Genomic DNA, 23,309 nt, shown 5'->3' with positions numbered 1-23,309 from the left:
GTAGAATGAGTGGCTTAGCACAAATTTATTTTCTCAAATTCCTGGAGGCTAGAAGTTCAAGATCAAGGTGTCAGCATGTTTGGTGTCTCCTGAGGCCTCTCTCTTTGACTTGTAGATGGCCATCGTCCTGCTGTGTTCTCACATTGTCTCCCCTCTGTGTGTGCACGGCCCTAGTGTCTATCTGTGCTAATCTGCTCTCGTAAGGACACAAATCATTCTGAATCAGGGCTTGTCCTGATGGCCTCATTTTAACTTAATCTCCTCTTTCTCCAAATGTAGTCAATTCTGAGCTACTAAGGCTTAGGATATCAGCAGAAGAATTTGGAGGGGACACAGCTCTGCCATAAGACTCCACCCTCTAGACCCCAAAATTCATGTTCTTCTCACATAGGAAATGCATTTGTCTACATCTCAGCAGCCCTCAAATCTTAATCACTCTAGCATCAACTCTAAATCCCGGATCTCACCTAAATACCATCTAAATCCAATGTGGGGGAGACTAGAGGTAAGATTGAGTCCAAGGCAAAAATTCCCTTCCAGCCATAAACCTGTGAGGCCAGGCAAGTTACCTGCTCCCAAAATACAATGTGGGGATGGGCACAGCCCCTCCCATTCTAAAAGGGAGAAACTAGAAAGAAGAAAGCGCCCATGGATCCCGCCCATGGATCGCAAGCAAGTCAAAACGAAGCAGGGCAAGTTACATTAGATTTTAAAGCTTAAGAATCATCTGCTTGACTCATTCAGGTCATCAAGGTGGTGGCCTTGCCTTCCAGGACCCCTGGGGCAGCAACATGGCCCCCTGAAACCAAGGAGGAGACAGAGGTTGGGCCTAGGGTGGGAGGGCAGCCCTGTCCATCTCTGAATCATCTTCAGGCTCATTCTTCCCATATCTTGTTCACAGCCAGGTGATTCTGTTTTCCCATCTGTAAAATCCCAGCCATCTGACAGCCTGTCTTCAGCTCTGCCTTCTTTCTTGTCGTGGTCCAAGCGGGCCTTGTTCTGTGCTGGTGTCGCCCCATCTGTATGTGTTCCTGATTGATGAGATCAGTGAGGACCTCTCTCATGCAGTGAATATCCAGCCACACCCATGGTGTTCCCTCCAGAACACACTTTCTCACTTCTTGCAAGGTTGACAACCTGGGAACTTCCCAGATCTTCAGGTTCTGCCTTCCTGCTTAACGATTCCTTCTTCAATTCCTCAGTTTCCTCTTGTGTTTTACTATAAGCAGCAAGGCTCATCCAAGCCGTGCCCTTGATTTGTTGTTGTTTCGTTATAGTCATGAATGGTGAATCTTGCTTTACTTTCCAAGCTTTGAAGCCAGATTGTTGATGTGGTTGGAGGTACATGGAAAGAGACATGATTTAATGTTTTTCCTTCAGAAGCAATTGTATTATTTAGTTTTGTCAATCAGTAGGCATGTTTTAAAAAAAAAAAAAAGCTTCGAGTGTTTTCTTTCAGTCTTCTCCTACTTCCATCCTCCATCACAAACCACCATTTTCCCCTCTACTCCCATTATACTAGCTTTTGTCAGTATTTTAGTGTTTACTACCACAAGACTCTCTTTTGGCTCAAGTGCCCTGGTGTAATCAGCAAACAAACTCTTGGTTTTATATATGCAAACAAGACAGGAACTTGAGAATATACTTTATTTCATTATTTTCTCTCTATGAAATAATATATACTTCAGAGAAAAAATGATACATAAAAAGAGGAAAAGTCTGCCAGTTAGTGATTACACAAGGAAAACCACTCTTAATATTTTGCAATATATTTTCCAGTCTGTGTGCACTTATTTAAATATATGTAATTTTAGATATAGAATTGTGAATTTTATAATACTGCATCCTGTCCTTTTCTCCTGCAATCACCACCAATATTTTTCCATTTTCTTTTTTTCTTTCTTTTTTTTACTTTATTTTTTAGTTTTCTTAAGCAGGCTACACACCCAGTGTGGAGCCCTGTTTTTCCATTTTGTTACACATTTTTTGAAAGTATCTTGAGTGGCTATATAACATTGTAAACAATGGTCAGAATATGATTTTGTTAGACACATAGGTTATTTGCAGGTTTTGTGTTGAACAGAAATCTTGGACCATCACTGTATTTATTAAATTGTATTCACAAAGTAAAACATCTGGGTTATATTTTAAGTTTCTTCATGTATTCTTTCAAGAAACATATAGTGTAGTGGTTAATGTACAAACTTCAGAGTGATCTTTGAATTCATACTTCGTTTTTCCCACTTATGTACAATCTTGGACACTATATTTCATCTTCCTTGGTATCTGACTCCTCAGGGTTGTTGTTGTTTTTTCACTTTTTTCTTTTCTTTTCTTTTCTCTCTCTCTCTCTCTCTCTCTCTTTGGCTCCACATATTTTTAAAGATGATAACTCAGTGTGTTACAAGAACAGTAAATGAAACTTTATGACCCACGGTGCTCAGAACTCAACAGGTGTGCGATAATTATTTAGTATCGTATCATCAGATTGCTTCTGAGAAAGTTTGTACTAGTAGACTATAACTGTTTGAACATACTGGGGGGAAGATTTTGTATCTCAGAACATGCAAGCATGTATATTGGACACCAGTAGATGGCAAAACACAGTGGAAAGTTCTGAGAAGGTGTGTCTTATGGCCCCCCTCATTCTTACTCTGATCTCTGGATCTCAGAGGCTCCAAGGTTCCCAAAACTTGTTCTCAAGTATATGTATGTATTTTTTTAAGGTCTTATTTATTTATTTAACAGAGAGAGTGAGCAAGGGGAGAGAGAGAGAAAGAGAGAGAGAGCACAGGCACATGCACAAGCAGGGGAAGGGGCAGAGAGAGAAAGAGAAGCTGGCTCCTTGCATGGGGCTCAATTCCAGAACTCTGGGATCATGATCCGAACCAAAGACAAATGCTTAACCAACTGATGCCCCTCAGTTATACATATATCTTTAATCTCCACATTAAAAACAAGTGTATGTTTTGGGTTACATTTTTTTTAACTTTATAGGCTCTTTGCTTTATAGAGTGTTTACCTGTCTAGAAATTTCAGAACATGTAAATGTCTTTTTTGTGTTTGTGTGTTTGTATGTGCCAAGCCAGCCATGTGTGCAAGCATGTTGTACGATCTGGGGAGGTGGTTCACTGGGCCAAGCCTAACACAAGTACAGTAAAGTCTAGTTGGTGCCTGGAGTTAAGAATGGTCAATAGAGCATTTCCACTTCTAGGTGTATAACCAAGAGGAATAAGCAGCTCTATTCTGAGATAATTTACCATTTTTTTCAAAATCTTCAAAAATTAATCCATACCTGTTAGAAATGGTACTCCAAAGTTTACAGGCTCTCTTATATCCATCATTGTTTCAGGCCAGTCTGCTTAATTTCTCTTTCTTTTATCCCACATCTAAGGAAAAACAGGGAAGGAGAGTACCATTCATACATTCAGTATCCTTCTCTAAGAAACGACTCACCCAAAAGATTCTCTCTCAAAAAAAAAAAAAAAGTTTAAAGAGAAGGGAACTGTACTTGTAACTTCAGAGTGCCAGCTGTCTGCTAGAAGCTGTCCTGGTGCTGTTTAATTTACTCCACAAAACAACTTGGAACCCTTGGCTTCCTAACATCATTGATAACCTGAGACTCTTTGCTCTGTAAGCTGAGGGGCTATGCCTGATCCACCACTTGGAACAGTGTCTGGAAAGTAGCAGAGTCTCAAAAATAGTAATTGTATTAAATCTCTCAAGATTCTACATCTGGTAAGGGAATAGATCATATTCAAACTTGGAGCCATCTAATAATTGTGGCTAATGTTCGCTGGGTTCTAACTTAGTGCTGGGCACAGTGCCAAACATCGTAATGTATACTAATTAACTCCTTCCAAATAGCCCCATCACCACCACCACTGAGGACAGGTACTTTTAAATATTCTTGTTTAAAATAAATGAATAAATAAATAAATAAATATCCTTGTTTTAAAGAAAGGTCAGTGGTGTAGTGCTGAAACTAGAATTTGAGCCCAGAAAGTGTAACCCTAACACCATGGTTTTAGTCAGTAAATTGTACTGTGTCTATTAGTTGCCTGCTGTTTCATTGTATGAAATGTTGCTAATAACTGTTCTAGAAAAAAGGGGTTTTGTGACCCAAAATTTGGGGAAATATTAGGTTAAAGGAAGGTAAACTTGGTTTCCTACTTTAAGAATTCTCTAGCTTTCAGTATACTATTGCCACTTAGGAATCTTCGAGACAGGATATAGAACGCAGTATTTTAAACCTACTTGGTCCCCTTTTCCCCTTAGGACACTGTTAGTATCTCCTGGAGCCAGCATTCTAGTAGAACACTGTTGGGGAAATACTTGCCAAACTCAACAGATTCTGCTGTATTCTCTCCCTTCTAAAGAGGAGAGTGAGAAATGCATCCATTGAAGTCGGCTCCATTCCTGTTAGACTGTGGAGTTTTCTATTCATTCTTCTCATGGTACTACACATCTGTATTTTAAAGAAAGTAGAGTTTGTTTGTTTGTTTGTTTTAACATTTCATGTCACTTTCTCATAGTGAACTAAGTAAGTATTGTATGAGAATAGGATGGACCCACCTCGCTTTCGCAGTGTGTGATTCCCTGCATCCCTGTTCCCCCGAGCTATTAAGGCTGTTGGAATTGTGGTCACCATTTTGCATCAGCCTCCAGCAAAGAGGAAGCTTGGCCATGAAACCTAAATCCAGGGACGTCTGGGTGGCTCAGTTGGGCAAGCATCTGCCTTTGGCTCAGGTCGTGATCCCAGAGTCTTGGGATGAGCCCCACATCAGGCTCCCTGCTCGGCAGGAGACTGCTTCTCCCTCTCCCTCTACTCTTCTCCCTGCCTGTGCTTGTGCTTGTTCACTCTCTCTCTGACAAATAAATAAATAAAATCTTAAAAAAGCAAGAAAGAAAAGGAAAAGAAAGGAAAGAAAAGGAACAAAGAAAAGAAAAAATGCAGTCTTCCCGATGTTTTACTTCCTATTGGCACAAAAAGGTGACCAGTTGTACTGTATGTGTAAAAATATCTCATCTTTGCTTTTACTCTTTAAAAAAAAAATACCTACTAAATTGATTTTCAAAACATTTAGGGAAATAAATTGACTTATAGTACTTGAAAGTTCATGAAACAGAGCATTGCAGTGAAATAATGTTTGTACAGGGAAGAAGCACACACTTTCTGTTTTTTTGGCCAGCAGTTGTACTTTTGGGATATCTCTTCCATACAGTGCTGTATGATAGAGACCAAGATTTATAGTTGGCGATTTCCTGAATAACAATTCAGATAGCAAATGCCTCGGTGAAACAACTTTCGTATGTTCCTCAAGGCACAAAGTAACACAGTAGAATGGATCATTTTTTCTTCTGGTTTTTACAAGGGTTTTTTAATTTTGTTTTTTTAGTCTCTTACAAGACAAAAATGACATTTATATCTCTTTTTTTGCCTTCACGTAGAAAATAAAAATTAAAAAAAAATAAAAGATAAGGAGAGGCTGCTTGAATGAAAAAAAGGAAAGTTCTTTTAACTTCTCATTTCTCTGTGCCCAGTGAGTGATCTGAACATTCCCTACAGAGACAAGGGGAAACAAACCCACAGATAGGAAACTAGTCCCTTTATCCTGAAAAGGAAGATGAAATTCTGTAACAACTCTTCAGATTCTTATAATAGCTTCAACTTTTGCTTTGGACTGAGACATTCCCATACTGGTGTTGTGGTTCAACAGGAGTAATCAGTAGAAGGAGTGGGAAGAAGCAGGAAATGCAAGGGCAACAGGGAGACACACAGACCAATTCTGGTTTTCATTTCTGAGGGGTTTTAGCTCGGTTTTTTTTTTGAAGACAGGCTCTTGATGACATAAGATCTTTGTAGTTTCATTTCGTTTGTACGTACTATATGTCCTACCCATATGTAAATCATCCATGTATAGATCAATAGAAGTCTAGAAATAACTTTCCTACATTTGCAGTCAATTGATTTTTTTTAAAAGATTTTATTTATTTGACAGAGAGAGATCACAAGTGGGCAGAGAGGCAGGCAGAGAGAGGGGGGAAAGCAGACTCCCTGCTGAGCAGAGAGTCCGATGTGAGGCTCTACCCCAGGACCTTGAGATCATGACCTGAGCCGAAGGCAGAGGCTTTAACCCACTGAACCACAGGTGCCCCGATTTTTTTGTTAATAAGGATGCCAATTTAATAGGGGAAAGCATAGTCTTTTTAACAAATAATGATGGGACAACTATAAATCCACACGCAAAAGAATGAATTTGGACCCTTAACTCTCAGAATTTATAAGAAATAACTGAAAATGGATCAAAAGCCTACATGTGAAAGTTTAAAGTATAAAGCTCTTAGAAGAAATGTTTGTGACCTTTGATTAGGCATCAGTTTCTTACGTATGATGCCAAAAGTATAGGCAATGGAAGAATAAATGGGACCTTGTCAAAATTAAAATCTTTTTGTTCTTCAAAGGACAACATCAAGAAAGTGAAAAGACAACACATAGAGTAAAGAGAGATATTCAAATCATTTATCTGATAAGGGACTTCTATACCAAATATATAAAGAACTCATATAACTCCATTATAAAAAGACAAATAACCCAAGTAAATTGGGCAATAGATCTGAGTAGACAGTACGCTAACAAAGATATATGTGTGGTCAATAAGCAGATGAGAAGATCTTCAATATTAGCCATCCAGGAAATGAAAATAACCAGAATGAGGTACCACTTGGCATCTCCTGGAATGGCTATAATCAAAAAGACAGCTAAGTGTGGGCAAGAATGTGGAGAAATTAGAATCCTCTTACATTCCTTGTGGGAATATGAAATGTTGCAGCTGCTCTGGGAAACAATCTGGAAGTTTGTAAAAAGACTAAGCATAGAGTTGCTTTACAACCCAGCAATTCCACTTCTAGGTGTATACCCAAGAGAAGTGAGAGCCTATGTCCTTCTGAAACCTTCCTTGTACACTAATGTTAGTACACAAGTTAAGCATTGTTCCTAATGGCCGAAACGTGGGGAAAACCCAGATGCCAATAAACTGATAAAATGTGATACGGCCATACTGCAGAGTATTACTCAGCAATTAAAAGTAATGCAGTACTGATACATCATACACCATAGATGAACCTTGAAAACAGTATGCTAAGTGAAAGGAGCTAGTCACAAAAGCCCAGATATTACAGGATTCTCTTTACGTGAACATACAGAATTAGGAAATCAATAGAAAGTGCATTAGTAAATTGGGAGTAATGAGATAGATGGGGAATGACTATTAATGGGTATAGAGTTTCTTTTGGGTGTGATAAAAATGTTCCAAAATTGATAATGGTGATAATCTCACAACCCTATAAATGTTTAAAAAAGAAAAACAACCCTATAAATGTTTTTTAAATGTGATAAAAATGTTCCAAAATTGATAATGGTGATGATCTCACAACCCTATAAATGTTTAAAAATCATTGCATTGTACATCTTAAATGGACGAATGTATGGCGTATGGATTATTTCTCAATAAAACTGTTAAAACAAAATCATATTACATAATTACCCTGTCATACTGAATTCCATTATAATTTTAGACTCACAGACTAAAACTCAGTTAGAGTTTTAAATGACCCATTCCAGTCCATCCAGCTACTGTTGGCAGAGACAGACTTCCTGAACATCAGGCCAGTTGTCTCTCCATTGGGATCATTAGAGGAAATTTGACCCCAGTAGACCATAGAAATCACGCTAAGGATTGGTATTGGTTTGGCTGGATAACACTGGCTTCTGCAACAGATAAGCCATTGAGTTGAGGTTGATGGTGGAAGTGTAATTCTTGCTCATGTGAAGTTCAGTAATATAAGACAAGGATGGGGAGACATAGTTATTCAAGAACCCAGGCTGATGGGAAGGCTTCTACTTTCCCTTTCAAAGCTGCCGTCAGCTTTATTTTATTTTTTTACAGATATTATTTTTCTTTTATTTCTTTATATATTTTAAGTAGGCTCCACACCCAGTGTGGGGATTGAACTCACAGCCCCAAGATCAGGAGTCATGTGCTCTACCGACTGAATCATCCAGGTGCCCCCCACCATACCTTGAGCTTTAGTATCCTGCTAGCACACTGCAGAGGAGACAGTGGAAGTTCATCTATGGGAAACTTCCCGGAGGCACGCCTAGGGGCAATGCACATCACTTCCTCTCCTCTTCTGCGGTCACAACCCAGCCACTTGGCCCAACACAGATATTTCGGGACTGGGAAATTTTGACCCTGGCCAGCAAACACTCCCAGCTCTCTCCCAGCTTCTGGGATGAACTATTTGGTACCTCTGCTCCAGGTTATTTCCTTATTCTTAGGAAAGGTGGATTGAAAGGATTCTCAACCCATATGACTGTGTCCTAGTTTAGAAGTTTGCATATTATAGTTTGTGCTTCGTTGTGAGCTTTTTTAATACTTTTGGAACAAGGTTAAGTCGCCAATCTATCTGATTTTTTGGGCAGAGTTTACCACCTGTCCCAGAAGAATAGTCTTGCTATCAGTCAGTTGTTCATCATCCACTAATTAAGAGGAGTTTCCAAGTAGTATATTTTAAAGACTCTTTGAGATCTTGTCTAGGCTTACAGGGGTTCTCTAGGAGGTAACTCCAGCTGGAGAGGCTCTAAGTTTTTTATGCCCTCCTTAAAACATACCCTACTTGAATCCCTGCTTGAAACAGCACCCATAAGAGGTAGTCTGTGCCATTTACCATTCATTGTTTCAAGGCAGGTGACAAAGAGGGAATTCTAAGAGGATAAATGAAACCCCAGGAGATTTTACTCAATTTTAACAGTCCCTATACTCTTCTCTGACCCTATACTGAAATAGTGGTAGCACATGTCTCCTACCATGGAATTTTTACTCCTACTCTGGAAGTAGCCTGGGTGAGTCGTGAGAAGTTCAAAGTTAAAATTGGAAGAACAAAGTCTGGCAGCTTTTTGAGATCTTTCAGTTACCAGTTGTGTGGCCCAGAGCTTTTCTGAGCCTCAGTTTATCACCTAAAAATGGTGATCTTAGTAACACTCTTCTTTATGAGGGGGTCTTGAGGATTAAATGATAATCCCCATGAAGTATTAAATACAGGTTCTAGCACAAAATAGTTATCATTGGTGATAATAGCTTCATCATTTAACACTCAAGGAAGGGAAAGGAGATATCCCCGGTGATGCTTAATGTTGCAAAACTGTTCCATTGATCTATCTTTGGCAGTATCCTGAAGATTTTATGATGCAACTGTGATGCTTGTAAAAGGTTTTCTTATGCACTCAGAATCTGTCATTAAATAACAATTTACAGTAGGTTAAGCATCTATGTTCAGCTCAAGTCATGATTCCAGGATCCTGGGATCAAGTCCTGGATTGGGCTCACTTCTCAGTGGGCAGTCTGCTTCTCTCTCTGCCTGCCTCTCCCCCTGCTTGTGCTCTCTCTCTGAATAAATAAATAAAATCTTACAAAAAAAAATTATGAGGTACCTACTATGTGTAAACACATTGCCAGGCACAAAAGGGTTAATTATAAAGTGGAAGAAGATATGGCCTTTGCCTTGAGTAGTTCATAGTGTCATAAACATTAGCAGTAGCTGTATTTTAAATAGGCTGTAGCTAACCCAACTTTTGGTATCAATAGTGTTTGAAGCCAGCGGCACATATATTCTAATATAGACAGAAATAAGTATGATTATCTTTTTTAAATTATTTTTTATTAACATATAATGTATTATTAGCCCCAGGGGTGCATTTATGTGAATTGCCAGGTTTACACACTTCACAGCACTCACCATAGCACATACCCTCCCCAATGTCCATAACCCAACGACCCTCTCCCTACCCTCTCCCCCTGGCAACCCTCAGTTTGTTTTGTGAGATTAAGAGTCTCTTATGGTTTGTGTCCCTCCTGATCCCATCTTGTTTCATTTTTTCCTTCCCTACCCCTCAACAACCCCCCGCCCTGCCTCTCAAATTCCTCATATCAGAGAGATCGTATGATAATTGTCTTTCTCTGATTGACTTATTTTGCTCAGCATAATACCCTCTAGTCCATCCACGTCGTTGCAAATGGCAAGATTTGATTATCTTTTTTTTTTAACAAGCCCAAGTCTAAAGTACCATATTTCACTTTTTATTTTAGCTTCCTGCCCTTTGTTCCTTGTCAGTTTATCCCCATCCACTACCAGTTGTCAGTTTACCTCTCACCCACCCCTCACACATATACTCTAATCATGGGACTGTTATAAAGCAATTACATATTGCGTGAAAAACAACTTCTTAAATTTTCAAGCTAATTATTCAAAAGCAGATTGTGTTTTAATATGTATTAGCATAATGCTGTGATTTGTAGTTTACGTAGATTAGGAAATGAGCCTCGTACAGTGGGTTTTAACTTGCCCAGATTTTTTATTTAAAAAGCAACATTATTATTGATTTCTTCATTTTTTAAGAATTTCTCAAGTCTGTGTACTCTTACTTCAGTGATTTGAAGCAAGGCTCCTATAAACAAATATCCCTTACACACCTTGTATGTGATCTATGAAAGCCAAGGTCTTCTCGTTTTACCAGTTCCTTATTCTTCCATTTTCAGAGTCTCCCTAGGATCTCAAGTCTGGGGAAAATTTGATCATCCCATCCTTCTCATTCTCTATCCCTTGGGCAGAGGAGAAAACAGGCCCCAAGAGGTCATGGTGCATACTTAGGATCGCACGGTAATATGGGCCTGAATCCCTGTGTAGAGAGCGCTCTTCACACAGACCCCTCGCCCTGGCTGGCAGTATTTTCCTTTCCTCTGACCTCCTTTTCTAAGCTGTCACTAAGTCCTCTTACTGCTTCCTCAATGTGTCTCCTGGCTTCCCTCCTTCCCACTGCTTCCTATCTAATCCAGCTCCCCAGTTCCTCAAAATGGAAAAGGCCTGAAAGAGCGCTTTGTCTCGGGGCATCTATCAGACAAGATTAATTTTCTCTAATTACCGCTGTCAGCGTGTCACTCCTTTGCTGCAAGGCTGCCAGGAGCTCCCTGCTTCCTGTGGCAACAGAGAACAGCACTGCTCCTGGGTGAGGTCCTCCAGATCCCCGCTTTATACATATTCAGCTCCATTTCCATTCCCCTCCCCCCACCCGAGCCCCAGAAGCCCAGAGTCTGCTCTGTGTTTTCTCCATGAGTTAGCCCATAAAGCTATGCCTTTAGCTTGTCTCGCTCCCCAGTTTCTGGTACCTCTCTGCCTTTGCAGATACTCCCATTTTTCTAGGCCAAATCCAGGTCCCATCATCTTTGCAGTGCTTTCCGTGATGGGTCCGGTGATCACCCAGTTACCTGCCTTTATTCCCAGCCTTACTCTTAAGCTCTGCCATGTAGCATTGGGCATAATAAGCTTTCTGATGTGGTTCTGTGGTCTTTCCTCGGAATCTCATTGCCTTTTCAATTACATCTAATGCTCTTGGAAGGCAACGCTTATGTTTCTATTGTTCTCATGTATGCCACATTTTATGATGCCTTGTAAGTGGCCAGTATTACTGTTTATATGGGACTCTCTGAGCTTTTAAAAGCTGTTGTCCAGTGCTGTAGCTCTGGAAATATTTTGCAGTGTTCACTGCTTGGATCAGGATTGGTTGTTAATATTGCTGAACAGTGTCCTCCCGTGCTGGATGCTGACAGGATGAACTACAGATGTGTGGCTGACCCTCAGGCAGGGACCAGCCTTAGAGGGGTGGCACTCACACTCATAGTTCATGGTTTGTGGATCCGTGGCTAGGAGGTGAGAGCTCTTTCACTAAACACCAGCACACCTGCCTCTTGGATTTACAGGAGGTAATAGTTACTTGAGAATGGATAGGAACAGCATTATCTCCATAATTCTGGCAAATTCTCAGCACGCGAGTATGAAATGTGAGCTGGCTCAGTCTCCTCTCCCACTGTGTGTCCTTGAGCCCACAATGACCTTGGTGCTCTCTTTTCTACAATATTGGCACAGTGTCCTAAGATTTAATCTGATCTTTTTCTGAGTTATTTTTTTCACAACTCAGTAAATACTGCATTTTCCCCCCAAAAGTAAGAAAGTTGTAATATGTCCTTGGTATTAAAAAATGGAATGTGTATTATTTGAAGAAAACCTTCTGAATTTTTGACGCTCCTTTTCCACGCCTTCTTCCCTTTTCCAGTAGTCATTTCTGGACTGAGGCAACTGCAGATTTTACAGTACCTTGGGCTCTGCTCTCCCCGAGGCATCCGCCTCATAAGTATCTCCTCCACTCTGAGTTCATAAACTTGGAATTATTTTTTTCTATAATGTCAGCAGACTAATTCCACCCATACAAAATGGTTTGGCCATTTTCCTCTTTGGCACAAAAGAGAATTGGCAGAGACCCAGACAAAGATGGAGTTGACAAGCTCTGGCATGGAAGTGAGTTCAAGGACTCTGGGCTTTGAGTCTGCCTTCTTCATCTCGTATTCTGAATTCTTGCCCACCCAGAAAGTCCTCTCTTCCCATCTCAGACAGCTAAAGATGTTTCAGATCCTGCTCCATTTGTTAATATCTCCAACACACGTAGCAAGATGCTGCGTCTCTTCACGTACACGAAGTCACCCAACTGGAATCTCTTAAAGGATTTTTTCTTATCCTTCTAGGTGGATGGAAGTCTGCTTAGTTGAAGAATTGCCACCAACCACTGAACTGGAAGAAGGGCTCCGGAATGGGGTTTACCTTGCCAAGTTAGCCAAGTTCTTTGCCCCAAAAATGGTATCAGAGAAAAAAATCTATGATGTGGAACAAACGCGTTATAAGGTAACTAAAATCTAATTGGTTTTGGCTTCCATCTAAAAGTAAAAGTTTGGTATTTCATTTCCTTTCCCTGCTTTTACTCTTAGTGTTTCTACAAAGATTTTGTGGAATGGTGGGGAGGGGGTGTCCTTGGTCTTAGAAGCCTGCTAGTAATCATTCCCGAGGCAGCAATAGTTTTAAAAGCAGAATGTTTCTATTTCTGGGCTGAGGCTGAGACACGTCTGATTTGTGGGGCTTCCCGGCCCCCTTCCATTATTCCTTCATGGAGGTCATTTTTATTAGCACCAGTAAATGTAAAAATGAGGGCATTTTACCCTCCTCCCCCTTTTTTTTTCCACCACCGACGCAGTTTATTACTCCCCTTGTTCTCATCAAGGAGTAAAGTACCCAGCTGGGACTTGGACTTGTGGCCCCAAAGAGTTAGGGCCAATGTGATCAAATGAGTAGTAACATTGAATAGTCAGGTAGGAATTCTGTTCCACTGAATGTTTAAAACAAAATAAGACTAATTTTTTTTTTTGTATGAAACTTGTTTTAATTATTTCATGGCTAATTTGGGAGGACACATGGGGAGAAAACAAAACCAAAATAAACAACAGTCTTGACTTGACTTTAAAAATGATTATTTTAGAGACACATGTCTAAGTATTTACAGATAGAGTGATATATCTAGGATTTGATCCAAAATAATCAGAAGGAGGATGGAGAGAGATTTGAGACTGGTCATGAGTTCATAATTGTTGAGGTTAGGTGATGGGTACATAGGAGTTGATTATACTACTTCATGAACTTTATGCTTGACATTTTTCATTAAGAAATGCAGGAGAAAAAGAAAACCACCAACCTAAAAGACCCTCCATTAGATGTGTCTTCAAAAGGGACTTTTAAAGTGTGTGTTATTCTCTCCTGGAGTAAGTGATTCTTATGCACTTTGGGTCAGGATTTCTAAAGCTTTCATGAAATGTGATTCTTTATAGTCTTAATTTATTGTACAGTTGACCCTTGACCAATGAGCAAAAAATTTTTTAAATGTGTATATTTAGGGACACCTGGGTGGCTCAGTTGGTTAAGCATCTGCCTTCAACTCAGGTCATGGTCCCAGGGTCCTAGGATCAAGCCTGGTGTCGGGCTCCCTGCTCAGTGTGGAGTCTGCTTCTCCCTCTCCCTCCGTCCCACCTCTTCCCACTTGTGTTCTCTCTCTATCTCTCTGTCAAATGAATAAATAGAATCTTGAAAAAAATAAGAAAGTAAAATGTATAATTAATTCAGAGCAAATGTGTGAGTAATTATTAGGCTAACCATAGACAAGAGGAATTGAGATATCATTTATGAGTCTGTTTTCATATTCTCATCTAAAAGATAACCGAGTAAACATTTCTGCCTTGGATAATGTTAGGAATGAAAATGTTTATGTTTGTTAAAGTACTTTTGAGTGGATGAAGTCATGTGTTCCTCCCTAGAGTCTTAGCTCATTATGTGAGCTTTTCACAAGACTTTACTGAATCAGTGATCAAGTCAGGCGAAATTATTTTAACTTTGAAAAATATTTTTTTAGTACAGAAAAAAAGTATTTATATCCCCACAACACAAAATAAATGAATCTGTCCACATTTTATAACCCCATTTTTCTTTTTTCATTGCCTCTATAAAGGTTATTACCATGATCTAGCCCTATTTCTAGTAATAGCCATGTAGATTTGATGACAGAGTTCAAGTGTACTTGGGCTAGGCTCCAGCCTGTCCTGAGAGGAGGCTGTGGGTATCTCGTTCTGTCAATGCCAGAGAGGAGAATCAGGCCAACAAGAGCAATGGCAGACGGTGAGCTCCAAGGAGGAGGTGGGCTACCTCTTTTCTCTTCTTGGCACATCATACAGCTTTGAGTGGAAGTGCCTCCAGTTCAGCTGTGGACCCCCTCATGGCAAGTCAAACAGGTGCCATTACCTCCTGGCATCAGAGAACCTATTATTTGAATGAATAGCAACTTCTCTTTGGGATGGAGACAAGGGAAATATTTCCAGTTTCTTGTTACAAAATGAAGTACCTGTGGAGCGCAGGCAGGTGATGACATTCCCAAACAAAATACTGAGACGGAAGGATTGTGTTTGCCACCCCTGCCCATCGGGTCCTGGAAGACGGATATGCAGAAGAAGGGATGGTGCCAGGAGAAGGGCAGAGAGAAGGGAAGTGTAACGGGGGGAGGGGGTGGTGCCAACTGGGATGTGGGAAAAAGTACAGGACCAATGGAAACTATCCCTCTCTTGGTTCGCTGGACAAAAGAAGCCTTTTCCCCTCCTTTTTTAAATCTTGGAGAATGCCTAATGTCTTTGAAAGAAAAAAAATTTTTTTTTGAAAGAAAATTTTTAATGAGTTACCATGTAATCATAAAATTTTAAGGCCATTTCATTCATTTTACAAAATTGAAAAGAGTCAATTATTAGTGAACAGGAGATGAAGCTTCCTGTTCTTGGCATCCTTAGGATTAAAGCCCGTCCTCTGGTCCTTTACAAGGAGCATGGAATCGTGGGACTGCTGCAAAGACAATGAGACACAAGGGAATGCTGTTTAACCCAGCCCCAGCCCCTGTATACGCCATTTGGCAAGCATGAGTTCAGTGAGCGTGGGCTCTGACAGCAGGGTCTGCTTAGACTGCAGCCATAAAATATGACCTGCCTGTTAGGCAGTGTGTCTCTGAGGCATGAGTTCTGTCCCTGAACCCCAAAGGCCTCAGTTTGGGCAATAATGGCTCTGAGTTAAGCAGATGGGCGCTTTCAATGCTGTTCTCATCCTCTTTGTCTGCCGGCTTAAGTACAACCCTGGTCCCTTGTTAATTTAAGGTCAGAAAGATGTCCTAGATATTAGAGTTAAACCTTCTAATGACGAATATCCTTTCCCTGGCCACCTCCGCCTCCCACTCCAGGACCCAGTTCCAGGACCTTGTGACCATGCCGTATGAGTTCTGACTCCTGTTATGGTCCCTCTTGGATACATCATGGTGTACTATAAAGAGTTCCTTGTCCTGAAAGCGGGAACCATGCACTATCCTCAGTGAATGGTGAAGTGTGTAGCTCAGGGTAGGTGCTAGGGAAATAGCTGTTGGGTTAAAAAAAAAAAAAAAAAAAGAATGAATGACAGTGATTTCAAACAAGCCAACAACTCCATTTTTTCTATGCTTATTTGATATATTTGATATATTTGCCAAATATCAAATTTATTTATCAGCATTTAGAATGTGGATTCTAAAGTCAGCATTCCTCAGATGTTTAAAATGGATGAAGAATTCAAAATCTGTCATCATCCCAGTATGATGCTAAAATGTCCTGCAGGACCACTCGATGGGTGTGTGTAAAAATGTGGACCCGTGGGCCCACCCCAGACTACTGAGACAGGTAGAATCTCCTGGCCAGGGACCCAGGAAGCTACCCTCTTAACAATCAGCCCAGGTGATTCTTTTCTCATGTATTACTTGCGTTTGAGATGATCAAACATTATCTAATGGTAGGCAAATAATATAATAAATTTTAATAAAGTTTATAGGGAAAGAAGGTGAAGTTTTACTATGATAGAAATACATAGAGGATAGAATTCACTTATCCATATAGTGCTTATCAACACGTGCCATATAACAATGTGCTCAAATGGTAAGCAAGGCAGACATGATTTCATGGCAGTTAGGGTTGGGGAGACAGACTTTAAGTAAATAAACAGTTGTGGGTTTAAACAGCGATGAGTGTATGAAGACATTAAAGCCAGTGTTACTGACAGATAGCAATGGACAGAAGATGAGCTTTCCTGAGGAAACGTGTACCTTTGAGGCAGGAAGAAGGAGAAAAAGATCATTCATGTGTAGCTTTAAGGGTGGGGAGCAGGGAGGACAGTCTGGAGAAAGGAGCCTGTTTTTGAGAGACTTGAAGAAGAAAAGAGCTTAGACAAACAGAATGGCTGAAAGCCTGTGGTGAGGGACAGTGGTGAAAAATGAGACCAGGATGGAAGATACGTGACTTCATCATAAGTAACGACAAAGGAAGCCATTGAAATGTAAAACAGAGGCATCGTGGCTTTACAAAGATGCTATGTGAAGAATAAATTAGAAGATGAGGGCAGGGGCAGGCCCTTGAGGGGATAACTCAGCACAAGCGACAGGTAACAGTGGCCGGTATAGACAAGAAGTAAATGGATTCAAGAGAGAAAACAGCCTAGAGAGGGATTAGAAATGGGTGGAGGGCCATGAACCGAAGATGGACAGTGGGGTGTGACCAAGGAGAAAGTGCCAGGTCTAAAGGGGGTGGAGTGGTGAAAAGGCCAAGGCTTCCACGGTGAAGTCTTGGAAGATGAGTGCGAGTTCCCAAGGTGGTTAAGGTGGGCAAGGGAAAGGGGAGGAGGGAGGACAAAGGGCATTCCTTGAGCTTGATGAGGCTTAAGAACAAAAAACAGTGTCTTTCCAGGAAGTACATTGGTAACTGTAGACGTAAAATAGATGTTGACTGCTTAGATGAGCCTTAGGTGGGGAGAGCATATACAGCAGTTAGTAGTGTGAGCTGTGGAATCAAAGTACTTCAAAAGCTAGCTTCCTTACTAACTTGGCCTCTGTGAGCCTCAGTTTCCGCACCTATAAAGGGGGGATAATGATAGACACAACAACAACCAGCCTTTGTAGAGCTATTGTGAGGAAAATACGCGATCATCTTTGCAAAGCACTTGGCACAATGTCTGAGGAGGTGAGTGCGCTGTGAAGGTTAGAGGTTTGGTTGTGAGGCTCTGTGAGCCGTAAATTGAGTAGGTTACTTATTTGGACTTGGAATCAGGAATCCTACAACCTAATCTTGACCTGAGCTTCACCAGTTAAAGCAATTCAAGTATCTTAAATACCTGGACCCTGCTGTCAGTTTCATCCTCTACAGAATAAGCAAATCAGAATAATTATCGTCTTCTAAGCCACCTCCTTGTTCCAAAGTGCTTTGATTCTCTTGTGTAAGAAGGTACACAAGAAGACTTCAGTAATTCCTCATCTATTCAGTTTAAGCTACAATAACCTTATTTGTTGGTGAAATAGCAGAAGAAAACCAGCATGTACTTTCTAGTCCAATTGCTGGACAAAACTAGGTGGACAGACATTAACAACCTTTGCCTAAATAAGACGGTAGACGTGCCGGCTAGTCTGGTATGAATATGTAGGACTGGTGAAAAAAAATAGACAAGGTTAAAGTGGTTATCATGGACTAAGATTAATTTGGACTAAGATATAAGAATGTATAGAAAACTATTTTTGTTCTAATTGAAGTAAATTGAAGATGTTAATGGCCATCACACACTGACCTTTCTAAAGTCTAAAGTCAGTCTAAAGTCAGCATTCATCAGATGTTTAGAATGGATGAAGGATTTGAAATCTGTCATTTCGTTTACTGCAGTAATAGGACCAAGATAACCTCCCTTTCCTTCAGTGGCTCTTACATGGAGCCCTAAACCTTTTTCTGACCATAAGGTGCATAAAAGTTGCAAGCCCTAAACCTTTTTCTGACCATAAGGTGCATAAAAGTTGCAAGCCTTATAGTGTGTAATAATTATAATAGCGAATATTTGTTGCCTTCTTAGGTGCCCTTTGCAACTAACTGCTCTATGTGTATTCTCAATTCACCTCCTCAACTCAAAGCAGCATACTATATACCCATTTTATGGCAGAGGAACCAAGGTTCAAAGAGATTTGTAATTTTCCTGAGGTTACCTAGCTAGTAAGACCATTGAATGAATGGGGGTGTCTGTTTCACAATTTGGATTGTTGAAGCCCACCAGACAACGACTGCCTGGAAATCAGCCTTCAAACAAGGGTCAAACAAATTTAGGTTTATTTAACTTGTTGTGGCAAGAAAAAAAAAAAAAAAAGACACATAACTCTGAGACTATGAGCAGGAGAGAATAGGGGCTTAGTGTAGAGTTGGGCTTGTACTGAAGAGTCTGGTATGGATTTAGGGGAAGCAAGGACCAGTTAGCTTGGGGAGTTGTCAGGAAGCAGGATCAATTTGGTGTTTCAGTAATTTTTATCTGGGAGGTGAAAAGATAGAAGGGGACTGTCAGCCATCAAAACAGTTGCTCTTCTTAGTTGGAAAAGCGGGACATTTAGTTACTTTGTGGTGCCTAGGGTCCTCTTCTCTGTCTTGATGTGATTGTGGATTGTTCCCATCTTATGCCTCCATGGTCACAGAGTGGCTGTGTCTGAGAATTATTTGTATTCTGTAAAAGTTGTTGATGCTGAGTCATGCTCAGACAGTACCGCCTGGCTCTTGATTCTCTGGGCTCCCTCCTCTACCCCCTCACGCTCTTCCCCTGCCCTTCTTCCCTCTGCTTCCCTCTCCCCCACTCTTTCCTCCCTCTATTGATTTCATAGTAACGTCTGATTTTTTCCATCCAAAGAATAATCCCACCATCATTAGGTCCTGCGGGAATGTTAGCCCAAGGAAGATTTTCAGGTTCAGAGAGAACTCATCTTGAATCTCAGCTCAGCCCTTCAATACCTCTTTGACCTAGGCACATTAGTTGATCTTTTTGGCCTAGTTTTCTTCACCTCTAAAAAAATGGGAAATGATAATTGCCTTGCAGAGTGTTTTAAAAATCAGAGATAATTTACATACAGTGCTTGACATCCTAAGTTCAGCCTGACCACTATTAAAAAGGCATAAACATTGGTCTAATGTTAATTTGGTTTAGACTTTTAAAGTATAAGTCGAACAGCCACAAAAATATTTTCTCTTACATAAACTATTTGATTGTAGAAGGTCACAGAAGATGGGAAGAGCCAGGCTTTTTGAACATGATTCTTTACTATTGGATATTATATAATGAAACTTGCTATAATTACTGTTTTTACATATATTAAAATTTTAAACTACATAACATTATGCTAGACTCATTTAACAAATTAAAAATACAAGGTAGCATTAAAGCTCTCAACATTTCAGTACCTGATAAAACTTGATGAGATACAGGAAAGGTTATCACAGTTACAGACTGTTGGGAAAAAATGGCGGCTGAGGAAGGCTGTAAAGAACAGTGGAAGACATAGAAAGCCTGTTGTCATTGTATGTGTAGAAAAAAGTCTTGTAAAACATTTCCATTGAAGGTTTACTTTTTACACAGGCAAAAATTAGGGTTAAATTATAGGAGGAGGAGATACTGAAATTACTCCTGAACCGTGAGATGGGTTTTATTTCCTTTTTTTTTTTCTATATTTTTCTATGTTTTCCAGGTTTTCTACAGAAATCCTATTCATGATCAGAAAAAAATGTTTTGGCAGAACCAGAAACCGGGAAAAAGGCATTTAGTCTTCTAAAAATCCTGTTTTTCTTGAAGTTGCTAGGTTTCTCAGCCACAGTTGCCAAAATCTTGACACCGCGTGTGTGTATGTGTGCGTGTGTGTTTGCACACACACGTCACATAAAACATCCTTAGGCATGTGCTAGACATTAAATGGTCTTTGAGGTTCTAGTTCAGAATTACCTCAAATATGTGAATGGTGGAAACTGGAATGGTCCATTACAAATAGTGTTGCTGAGATAGTCCAGTCTTCTTTACTGTGTCTCCAGTTGTTTTATGATTTAGTAACTCTATTTTAAGAGAAATAAAATTGGAAAACATCCTGCTAATGAAAAAAAGTTGTTACAAGTGACTCACTTTTTGTGTGGTCCCTTCTTCTCCCCCCTCCCCCTCCCCACTCTAGAAGTCCGGCCTTCATTTTCGACACACGGATAATACGGTCCAGTGGTTAAGAGCAATGGAGTCTATTGGTCTACCCAAGGTAAGCCTGAACAGGGAAGCCAAAAGAGGTCATGCGAACACCTCATTGTGAAAAAAGGTTTGGCATCTTGGGATATGTTAATGTGGCAGATGGCCTTATTGCCTCAGGCGCAACAAATGTGAGGACTCCACAGAAATGTGGCAAGGCCTGTACAAAGTAATATATGGCAGGAACTCAGAATGAAGTATGTACCCAGATGGAGAGCAGCTAGGTTAAAGCATGTATAAATTCAACAAGCCAGAACAAGCTTTAGCTGGTAGATAATTTAAAATAGCCACCTCCTTTTTCTGTATTACACTACCATATATTGCATCACTGTACATTATAATGACAAAGGTATTTTTACAAAGGATTGTTATAGATCATATTATCACTTTGAATGTTAAAAGCTAGAGGGTTATAGTTCTTCCTCTTGAAATAGCTGTCCCAAATAAAACTTGCCAAATATTCGGAGCATGTTATATTGAAAGAGCGGGTACCTTTCAGCCTGAGAGACAAGTAGACAAGTAGAGGAAATGAGGAAGTAATTAACATTTGTTAGAAATTGTAGAGTGATTTCTTCAACTTCTTATTTGGAAATAATTTTAGATTCACAGGAAGTTGCAAAAATAGTGCATCTTTGCGTATTCTTCATTCAGCTTCCCCCAGTGGTGACATCTAGTAACTGTAGTAAAATAATAAATCGACGCTGGTGTGTTAACTGTTTAGAAGGCTACAGACCTTACTTATATATGCATTGATTTGTGTGTGTATGTGTGTGTGTTTCTGTGTGGTTTTATGCCATGAATGTATGTGACCACCACCACGGTTAAGATACAGATACCACGAAGGAGTAGGCCTTGACGTGGTATCCTTTCCTAGTCCTGTCCCCTGGCAGTCACTGATCTGCTCTCCATCACTCTGGTTTTGTCATCTTGGGAATGTTAAAGAAGTGGAATCCTACAGTAAGGGATCTTTTGAGATTGACTTTCTTCCAGTAAGTATAATGCCCTCGAGACCATCCATAGTTTCCTCCTTTCTATTGCTTATTAGGTACAGCTGTTATGAAGAAATAATGTAGGAGTGGTCCTCCTCGAAGGGAATAGGCTACTGATGGAAGACCTGTGTTGGCGGTGATATTATTAATTCAGGTTTGAATGAACAACCTACCACAACAAAAACAGAGGATTCCTTAATGTAAAATATAAATGCCTATTTTTAATCTATCTGAGCTTATACCTGATTTATCTCTATTTATTTTATCTAAAAATAGTCCATATTGATTTCTTCTTCCATTTTTAACCAAATTACTTTCCCTTCTCCTAAAATGCCCAGAGCATTAAATGCTGTTCCCATCTGGGCACTTGTTCTAGAATTCATATTTCTAGATTGTCATTTAGCAAGTACTAACAGGGTAACAAACAGAGTAATAAGGAAAGAAGAAAATTCAAATAGGATTTTTCTGTATGAAGCAACATACTTTAAATTAGGGTAATTTTGTTACGTTTCATAGATTGGATTTAAACTTTTCCTAATTGTGTGTGTTGGACCAGGGTTCCCTTACTTCTAAGCCAAATAAGTGATCCAGGTAGCAGATGCTGTTTTAACACTGATTTTTTTTTTTTTTAAATGATTGATACGTTACCTTGCAGGGATGAGAGACCGATAGTGTGCTGAACTGATGGATGTATTTGACCACTACTAATGTCTTCACTTGCCAATATTAAGTGACTCCTCCATGCTCAGCATCATGTTAACACTGGGGAATACAGTGGTGAATAAAATGTTCTGGGCAACTCTGTGAATTGATCCCATCTTACTGCTAAAATAAGATCTACTCACAAAGATTTCTAAAAGAAATGAAACTATTTATATAAATACACATTTCCATATGGAGAGATATAAAGAAATATAGAAAGTTGTTGGAAGGAAAGGGAGTGGGGAGCTGCAGTGTTCTTCTGCTTCCCCAGTAGACCTGTTCTTCTGAACCGGGAATCCTCTTGGGACGGACGCTGTAACAACAAATGTGTTGAGGGAAAGTTGAAAAGACCCTTAAAGTTTCCTGGGCTGCAGACGTTACTTCAAGCGGTCAGGGACTATACATTGTGGCTGAGGAAACTTTGCTGCTTTCTTCTCCTAGCTTTTTTCAATGTCCAATAGAAAATTGTACTTGAGGGGTGCCTGGGTGGCTCAGTTGTTAAGTATCTGCCTTCTGCTCAGGTCATGATCCCAAGGTCCTGGGTTTGAGCCCCGCATCTGGCTCCCTGCTCAGCGGAGAGCTTCCTTCTCCCTCTCCATCTCCCCCTGCTTGTATTCCCTTTCTCGCTTTGTCTCTGTCAAATAAATAAATAAAATCTTTAAAAAAAAAAAAAAAGGAGAGAGAAGAAAATTGTACCTAAGTGTCAAGTGCTACCATATGATAAAGGATATAATTTCAGTTTTTATGTCAACTTTTATAAAATATCTACTAAAAGCCAGCAATGCCAGTATGCTTATCTTTCTCTTAGAAGCTTTAAGCCTAATTATTCATGTTTTGGTGCTTAGGAAGGGAGAGGTTTGCTGCCCTATTCTGAAATGTTTCTTATCAAGCTTTTAGTTTCAGGCTTAAAAGTAGTGTAAGTGTGTATAAAAAGCCTCAGTGTTCAACCTTACCAGTTAAGTAATGCCATATATAGGTGTTAATCCAAAAAAAATCATCAGGTGTTCAGAAAATGCAGGGATGTTCATTGCAGTGACTTTTATTTAGGACAAACTG

General features: G+C 40.0%; 1 protein-coding gene across 3 annotated transcripts in view; it reads left to right on the top strand.

Moving 5' to 3' along the window:
- Window positions 1–23,309, top strand: part of IQGAP2 (IQ motif containing GTPase activating protein 2) — a 277,729-nt gene that overhangs the window by 126,280 nt on the left and 128,140 nt on the right. For all 3 annotated transcript variants that reach the window (XM_032848144.1, XM_032848125.1, XM_032848135.1), the window contains 2 exons: window positions 12,636–12,792; window positions 20,498–20,575. In XM_032848144.1, the coding sequence (XP_032704035.1) occupies window positions 12,636–12,792; window positions 20,498–20,575 (235 nt within the window). The remainder of the gene's footprint in view (window positions 1–12,635; window positions 12,793–20,497; window positions 20,576–23,309) is intronic.

This window comes from Lontra canadensis, unplaced genomic scaffold (genome assembly GCF_010015895.1).
Source record: "Lontra canadensis isolate GAN:19392208 unplaced genomic scaffold, GSC_riverotter_1.0 scaffold4, whole genome shotgun sequence".
Classification (NCBI taxonomy): Eukaryota; Metazoa; Chordata; class Mammalia; order Carnivora; family Mustelidae; genus Lontra; species Lontra canadensis.
The sequence above is the reverse complement of the archived record's forward strand: the minus strand, read 5'-3'. Positions and strand labels throughout refer to the sequence as shown.